The sequence below is a fragment of the Suncus etruscus genome, chromosome 4 (genome assembly GCF_024139225.1).
Source record: "Suncus etruscus isolate mSunEtr1 chromosome 4, mSunEtr1.pri.cur, whole genome shotgun sequence".
Taxonomy (NCBI): Eukaryota; Metazoa; Chordata; class Mammalia; order Eulipotyphla; family Soricidae; genus Suncus; species Suncus etruscus.
In genome coordinates, this window is record NC_064851.1 from 21,170,422 (window position 1) to 21,178,519 (window position 8,098).

An 8,098-nucleotide genomic window follows, 5' to 3' on the forward strand; every position below is an offset into this window, starting at 1 on the left:
AATACTTAGGAATGTGTTTCTAGACAAAATCCTCATCCAGAATCACTGATGGTATAGTTTTCATGACTGGCTCTTTGTAAATAGAAAGTAAACACAACTGAGTCCTTTGCCCAGAAGACATTATTTTTTAAATTACTTAAGATAGTTTCTTTCCTTTAGTTAAAAGTCTTAACCCCTATGAAATAGAAACAAACACTAACTTTTGTGATATAAGGAAATTAAAAAGGTTCCCCAAGGCTTTTCTTTTTTTTTTTTTTTTTTTTTTTTTTTTTTTGGGGTTTTTGGGTGACACCCAGCAGTGCTCAGGGGTTATTCCTGGCTCCATGCTCAGAAATTGCTCCTGGCAGGCACGGGGGACCATATGGGACGCTGGGATTCGAACCGATGACCTTCTGCATGAAAGGCAAGCGCCTTACCTCCATGCTATCTCTCCAGCCCCCCCAAGGCTTTTCTTAACAACTAAATTTATTTCTGGAGGCCAGAGCATTAACACAATGAGTAGGGCATTTGCCACGCACACACAGCCAACCCTGGGTTTAATCCCAGGGATTCCATTTGGTCCCCGGAGCCTGCTGGGACTGATTTCTGAATGCAAAGCCAAGAGTAACACCCTGAGGGCCTCTGGTATGTCCCCCCAATCTATTTCTGTACCACCTACTTGCCTTTCCACAGGACTACATTAGTTTACTACCAACTACCAGAATCTTCTTTCTCCTTCTAATAAGTGTTATTACCAACAAGATCGGCTAAGGTATCTTCCCCCTCCTTCTATAGTGAATATAAAGTTTCAAAACATGCTAAATTTAGCAAATTGTTTATCTGTTTTTTTGGAAAGGAGGATTCTTTGGGAGTAGAGACCAAAATATATCTTCCCATTATAAAATGCTTACTTATTCTTCGAGAAACGCTCAAGTGGAAGGACACTATTGATTTGATTTCCATTTCTCCCCAGAGACAGGATGTTTTTGTTTTCTAGGTCATACCTGGGGGTGCTCAGGGCATACTCCTGGCTCTAAATACAATCAGGGATCACTCCTGCCAGAGTTCAGGGGGACCATATTTGGTGTCAGGGATCAAACCTGGTTCAGTTGTCTCCAAGACAAATGCACTTGCCCACTAAAGTAAGTTAAGCATTTCTTTTTTTTTTTTTTTTTTTTGGTTTTTGGGCCAGCCCCGGTAACGCTCAGGGGTTACTCCTGGCTATGTGCTCAGAAGTTGCTCCTGGCTTGGGGGACCATATGGGACACCGGGGGATCGAACCGCGGTCTGTCCAAGGCTAGCGCAGGCAAGGGAGGCACCTTACCTTTAGCGCCACGGCCCGGCCCCAGTTAAGCATTTCTTTAGTGTAATATTGTTATACTTTTTTTTTTTTTTGCAAGGGGGGGGGTGTTTGGGTCACACCCGGCGCTCAGGAATTACTCCTGGCTTTGTGTTTAGAAACTGCTCGTGGTTGGGGCTGGTGAGGTGGCGCTAGAGGTAAGATGTCTGCCTTGCAAGCACTAGCCGAGGAAGAACCACGGTTCGATCCCCCTGCGTCCCATATGGTCCCCCAAAGCCAGGGGCAATTTCTGAGCGCTTAGCTAGGAGTAACCCCTGAGCATCAAACGGGTGTGGCTGGAAAAACAAAAGAAATTGCTCAAGGCAGGGTCGGGGACCATATGGGATGCTGGGAATGGGGTTGGACACATGCAAGACAAACACCCTACCACTGTGCTATTGCTCTGGCCCATCATAGTTTTTTCAATAGACCTATGATTGGAGATGTTAATTCCTTGGAAAGAGAAAGATAAAGTAACAATTTTATATTAGGTAAGTATTTGCCAAACTTATAACTAAAAGCAGAAAGCAACCTTTTCGAGTATTCACTTATTCTTCCCAGAAATGACAGACTAGAACTCTTATTGAATTACATACTTTTGTTAATATTTGTTTTGAGGCCATACCTGACAATGCTTAGGGCTTACTCATAGCTCAGGAATTATTTCTGGCAGGCTTTAGGCTAGGGAAACAGATGAAGTATTGGGGGGGGGGGGTGCAACAGGGGGGAGTAGAGGAGGTAGAAAATGAATTGGGATCAGCCACATGGTAATCATCTTAATCTCTGGCCCAAAGCTAAGACTTTTATATAGGACACTATCTACATCTGAGAAGCACTGTCTTTCCCAATGAAATGAACAGTGTTTTACTCCTTCCAACTATTGTCTTTTAAAAGTGGGCAATTTGGAGATAGCACAGCGGTGTTTGCCTTGCAAGCAGCCGATCCAACCAAAGGTGGTTGGTTCGAATCCAGATGTCCCATATGGTCCCCTGTGCCTGCCAGGAGCTATTTCTGAGCAGACAGCCAGGAATAACCCCTGAGCACTGCCGGGTGTGACCCAAAAACTAAAAAAAAAAAAGTGGCAATTTGGGGCCGGAGTGGGAGGGCGTTTGCCTTGCATACAGCTGACCTAGGAAAGGCAGCTCCATCCCCTGGCATCCTATATGGTCCTCCAAGCCAGAAGCGATTTCTGAGCGCATAGCCAGGAGTAACCCAAGTATCATCGCCTGTGGCCCAAAAACGGAGGGGAAAAAAAGGGCCAATTTTTATTAAAAGACACTTCAAAAAATTAAAAGGAAATCAAGGGGGCCAGCGAGATAGCATGGAGGTTAGGCATTTGCCTTCCATGCAGAAGGACGATGGTTCGAATCCCTGCATCCCATATAGTCCCCCGTGCCTGCCAGCGGCGATTTATGAGCATAGATTTATGAGTGTAGAGCCAGGAGTAACCCCTGAGCGCTGCCGGGTGTGACCCAAAAATCAAGGGACTGGAGAGATAGTACAGCATGTAGAGCATCTGCCTTGTATGCGGTCAAACTAGACTGGATTCTCAGGTATCCCACATGGTTCCCTAAGCCCACAGGAGAACAGATTCCTGAGTATAGAGTCAGGAGTAACCCCAGAGTAAGGCCAGGTGTGGGCGCCTTCCTCCCCCCACCCAAAAAAGAAATCAAATCAAATTCAAGAGACCCTTCACATACAGGCCCAAAGTAAACACTAAAAACCAGGATAAGGGACCTGAGAAGAGCTTGTCTTGCACAAGATCAACCTAGGTTCAATCCCCAACAGCTCTTATATTCCCCAAGACCCACCCAAAGTGACAGTCAGGAATAAGCCTTAAATATAACCAAATATGGCCTCCTACTCCCCCAAAATAAAGGTTTAACTTCCAAATCTACAGCTTCTCAGGTGTGAAGGGAGCAAAATTTTAAAGAATTCAGTTCTGAAGTCTAAGATCATTTAAGAATCCTAAAGTCAGTCTCAATGATTTCCTTCTTACCTCTTAAACACAAGAAACTGATACTCCCTTTGAAACCACACACAGGTATCAAGATGCTCAAGAAGAAAGTGGAGAGATAGTACAGTAGAGTGCTTGCCTTGCATGTGGCTCACCTCGGTTCAATTCCTTGCACCCTGTCAGGTCCCCCATAACACTACCAGGGGTGATGCCAAACTGTATTCAGGAATAATGTGAGCATCACCAGGTGTGCCCCCCCCCAAAATAAAATAAAAAGCTAATATATTTGAGTCACTCAAACATTCAATGACTCAAAGTTGCAGGCCTCAATTTGCTGCAGGGGGGTGGCACTGAGGGTTGTCCGAATGATTCACTCATATTAGAGGTAAGTAATAAACAAGTCTACAGGAAATTTTGCATTCTCCGAGACAAAGTCACCCCTAAGCACACTACCCAGCACACAGAAGAGGATACTAAAAAATGTTTGTTAAATGACAAATGCCCAGTTGACACCTGTTGCTCCCTAGGAAAAAAAAATTGAAATTGTTCTCAAGTCCAAAACCCAGGAAAGAAGGGTCGGCATGTGAAGAACTACTCTGCAGTACCTTCGACATGAATTCGTCCAACTCTCAATCACCCGAAATGGAAAAAAGCTCTGTGAAAGACCAAAAAAATAGATATACCAAGAGAACGTGGGATAGAGGGGTGCAGGGGTGCCGTGTATACCCAAAGCCCAATCTCAACATTCTCAGATCTACAAGGCCCTACTGGGCCCAATTTCTCAGCCTCTGGGGGGAGGGGGGGACGACAAAAGATCCAATTTCTGTCTTACCTAGGTGCTTGGCGGCTCCCCAACGCCCTACTACTCCTCCCAACTTAAACCTTGAAAGCAAGCGGACGTCACCTTAGCCAGCACTGCAACAGACAATGCTCCCCGGAGGAGAGGAGAGGCCCTGAGCCATCAGAGAACCACAAAACTCTTTGCAAAGACCACATTAGCCGCGAACCTCATTGCAAGGGCCCTGGTCGACTGGGAAGAAGTCACGTGTGCTCCTAGAGCTCCAGGAGCGGAGCAAAAAAAAAAAAAAAAAAAAACACTCCCTAAGTCCCAAAGCCCATCGAACTCCATTTTCCCCGCCTTTCCCCCCCTCCCTGCCTCAGGAATGCAGCCACTTTACGCCTCACACTCCCCCACCCAGCATCTCGGCAGAGCAAACTCCCAGATCCCCATCCCCTGGGACTCAGATCAGTGTGGGGTGGGTGGATCTCCAGGGAGAGGGGGCTGCCAGCCTGCCAGACAGGCAGGCAGGCAGGCTTTGGGAGGTTAGGTGCAAAGTCCCCCCCACCCCAACTCTCAGGAAACCCGCCTGCAAACACTACACTCGACTAAAAACTAAAAGAGGGAAAAAAATATATACATTTTTTTTTAAAAACCAGACTCGCCCGACCGTTGGCGGGTGGTGGTGGTGACGCAAAGCCATGCATGCATGCATGGGGTGGAAGGGGACTTTTTTTAGCCAAGAGTGGGGAAGCCCAGAAAGGACTGGATTTTCCCCCTCTCCATGCCCTCTCTCTCTCTAGGGCTGCTTTCAGATCGTCCCCAGAGTCGAGCATGCATGCTTCATGGCTCTGCAGCAACCCCTAGATGAGATGGGCCAAGGTGGATGGAGCACATGAACTTTAAAATGGAGCCTTAGGCGGGTGTTGGGGTGTGCATGGGAGGGTCCGACGGGAAAAGACGGATCAAGGAGTTGCGGGGAGTGCAGAAAGCGTGCGTGGGACCCCCCAAAGAGGCCTGGTGGGGCGCCGCTCCTGCTGGGAAGCAGGATGGTGCAGGGAAAAGCAACCAGGCCAAAGTGGAGGGAAAAATGGGACGCGGCCCCTTTAAGAGGCCTTCCAGGCGCTCCGGGACCGGGGCGCCTCTCTCCTCCACCCACCCTCGTCCCGGGAGTCCCGAGGCCTTCCTCGTGTAGAGAATCATCGCAAGACCCGCTCCCCGTGAGGCTTTCCCTCCCCGCGCCGCGTCCCGCCCGACCCTGCCCCGGAGTGGCGGCTCCTACTCACCCCGCTGTCTGCCGCCTCCTCCCAGCTCTCAGCGACCTCCTCATCTTCCATCTTACTCGCCGCTCTCCCTCCTCCCCCACCCACTCCGACTGCGCATGCGCCCTGATGCGCCTGCGCCTCCGTCGCGGGCGCCGGCCCGCACGCAAAAGCCTTTTTTTTTTTTTTTTCCCCCCCCTCAATGGGCCCCGCCCCCGGAAGAGGCCCGCCGCCCGAGCCCTAGAAGAGCATGGGAGGAGCCATTGTAGAAGAGGGCAAGGACGTTCGAGCCGCCATGTTTTTAAAGGGCAACGTGGGGTTTCTTGTTTTACGGAATGGGGCGGGTATTTATTTGAAGTTGGGAGAGACTGGAGTACCGGAAGTGTGTTTTCTGGAATCATTCTTTCATTCTAAGAGCAGGAAGTTACTGAGAACTTCAAGGAATCTTTCCTATACTTTTTTTTTCTTCAAAATTATGAAACATTTCAAATTAAACAAAAGAGAAAACTTCTGAGGCATAAGACATTTTATCTGCAAGGTGAAAATGACAGTATCTCTTATATATTATAATTATATATTTTAAATTACATTATATTATATTATATATTTTATCTGCAAGGTGAAAACAAAGACAGTATCTCTTATATATTATATATTATAATGACTGCTAAAGCAGCCATTAACGTTGCTTTGTATCCACCACAAGATAAAAAAATTTAACATGCGAAAATAATGTTGGGCCTGGGGCCGGAGAGATAGCATGGAGGTAAAGCGTTTGCCTTTCATGCAGGAGGTCATCAGTTCGAATCCCGGCGTCCCATATGGTCCCCCGTGCCTGCCAGGAGCAATTTCTGAGCCTGGAGCCAGGAATAACCCCTGAGCACTGCCTGGTGTGACCCAAAAAAAAAAAAAAAATAATAATGTTGGGCCTGAGTTGGACAACCACCGATCTTAAATTTTGAGAGTTTTTCGTTTTGTTTTGCTTTTCTGATTTTTTATCCTGAGGCCTTAGGAGATCATATGTGGTTCCTGTGACTGAGCCTGGATTGGGCATGTGCAAGGCAAGTTCTGACCAGGGTACTATCACTCCAGCCCCTATGCAATATTCTTTGTTTCTTTTGTTTTTGTTTTGTTTTTGTTTTTGGGTCACACCTGGCAGCGCTCAGGGCCACTCCTGGCTCTCTGCTCAAAAATTGCTCGTGGCAGGCTCGGGGGACCAAATAGGATGCCGGGATTTGAACCACCGTCCTTCTGCATTGTGAGGCAAACGCCTTACCTCCATGCTATCTCTCCGGCCCTATGAAATATTCTTAAAGTGATCCTTTTTCACTTTCCTCCAGTGGAGAGCTTGTTCCATTGAAAGCTCAACTTTGGAGGCCAGAGAGATAGTACATAGATTAAGACTTTGCACTTAACCTTGCATTGCCCAACATGGGTTAGTTCCACTGCAGATCCATTTGGGGCATAAAATTTTCTCCAAACACTGCCAGGAACCATGAGCACAGTCAGTTATGAACCCAAAACAAAATAAAAAATTAAAATGAGGTCTGAAGTGATAGTAAAGGGAGGAAGGTGTTTGCCTTGCATGCAGCCAACCTGGGTTCTATCCCGGGCATCCCATATAGTCTCCTTAGCCTGCCAGAAGCAACCCCTCAATGTTACTGGATGTGGCCCCAAAACAAAAATAAACAAAATTAAAAAAATAAAAATGAAATTCATCTTTGGAGTTGAAGATGAGGCTCAGAGATAGACTATTTATTTGCCTTGTATGATATCCTGGGTTTCACTCTGGTACCACAGAATAAAAGAGAAATATGTTAAATATTGAACACTTCTAACTTGAACAAGCTGTATGAATTTCTGCGACTTAAGATTTCTGTGCTTGGGGCCGGGCGGTGGCGCTAAAGGTAAGGTGCGCCTGCCTTGCCTGCGGTAGCCTTGGACGGACCGCGGTTCGATCCCCCGGTGTCCCATATGGTCCCCCAAGCCAGGAGCAACTTCTGAGCGCATAGCCAGGAGTAACCCCTGAGCGTTACCGGGTGTGGCCCAAAAACCAAAAAAAAAAAAAAAAAAAAGATTTCTGTGCTTGGGGGCCGAAGAGATAGCATGGAGGTAAGGTGTTTGCCTTGCATACAGAAGGATAGTGGTTCTAATCCCGTCATCCCATATGGTCCCTTGAGCTTGCCAGGAGCAATTTCTAACTGTAGAGCCAGGAGTAACCCCTGAGCACTGCTGGGTCTTTCCCCCAAAACGAAACCAAACCAAACCAAACCAAAAAAAAAATAATAATAAAGAAAGAAAGAAAGATTTCTGTGCGTGGGCCAGAACAGTAGTGGAAGCCGTAAGGTGTCTGCTTTGCACGCGCTAGCTTAGGATGAACTGCCATTCGATTTGGGCAACCCATATGGTCCCCCAAGCCAGGAGCGATTTCTGAGCGTTTTGCCTAGCCGACCTGGGACCAACCCAGGTTCGATCCCCTGCTCCCCTGCATCCCATATGATTCCCCGAGCCTGCCAGGAATGATTTCTGAGTGCAGAGCCGGGAGTAACAAAACCCCAAATTTAAGTAATTAATTAAAAGGATCTTTTTTTTTTTTTTTTTTTTTGAAGGTGAAACACATGTAGTCTGGCAAACTTCTACCTAGTTTGGATCATGTTACCTCCCCAAACTACCATTTTTATTAAATATAGAGACCACCCCAAGGTGGGGCAGCTATCCTGAGCCTGTCCCACCTAGGTTTACATATAAGGCAATTTTTGTTTTGGGTGAAACCAAGTTGTAAA

The 8,098-nt window shown here is 47.0% G+C and overlaps 1 protein-coding gene across 2 annotated transcripts in view; it reads right to left on the reverse strand.

Annotated features, from left to right (window-relative positions):
• SZRD1 (SUZ RNA binding domain containing 1) overlaps positions 1-5,396 on the reverse strand; it is a 30,380-nt gene extending 24,984 nt beyond the window's left edge. For both annotated transcript variants that reach the window (XM_049772132.1, XM_049772131.1), the window contains exon 1: positions 5,340-5,396. In XM_049772132.1, the coding sequence (XP_049628089.1) occupies positions 5,340-5,390 (51 nt within the window). In that variant the 5' untranslated portion in view covers positions 5,391-5,396. The remainder of the gene's footprint in view (positions 1-5,339) is intronic.
• Positions 5,397-8,098: the final 2,702 nt, after the last annotated feature.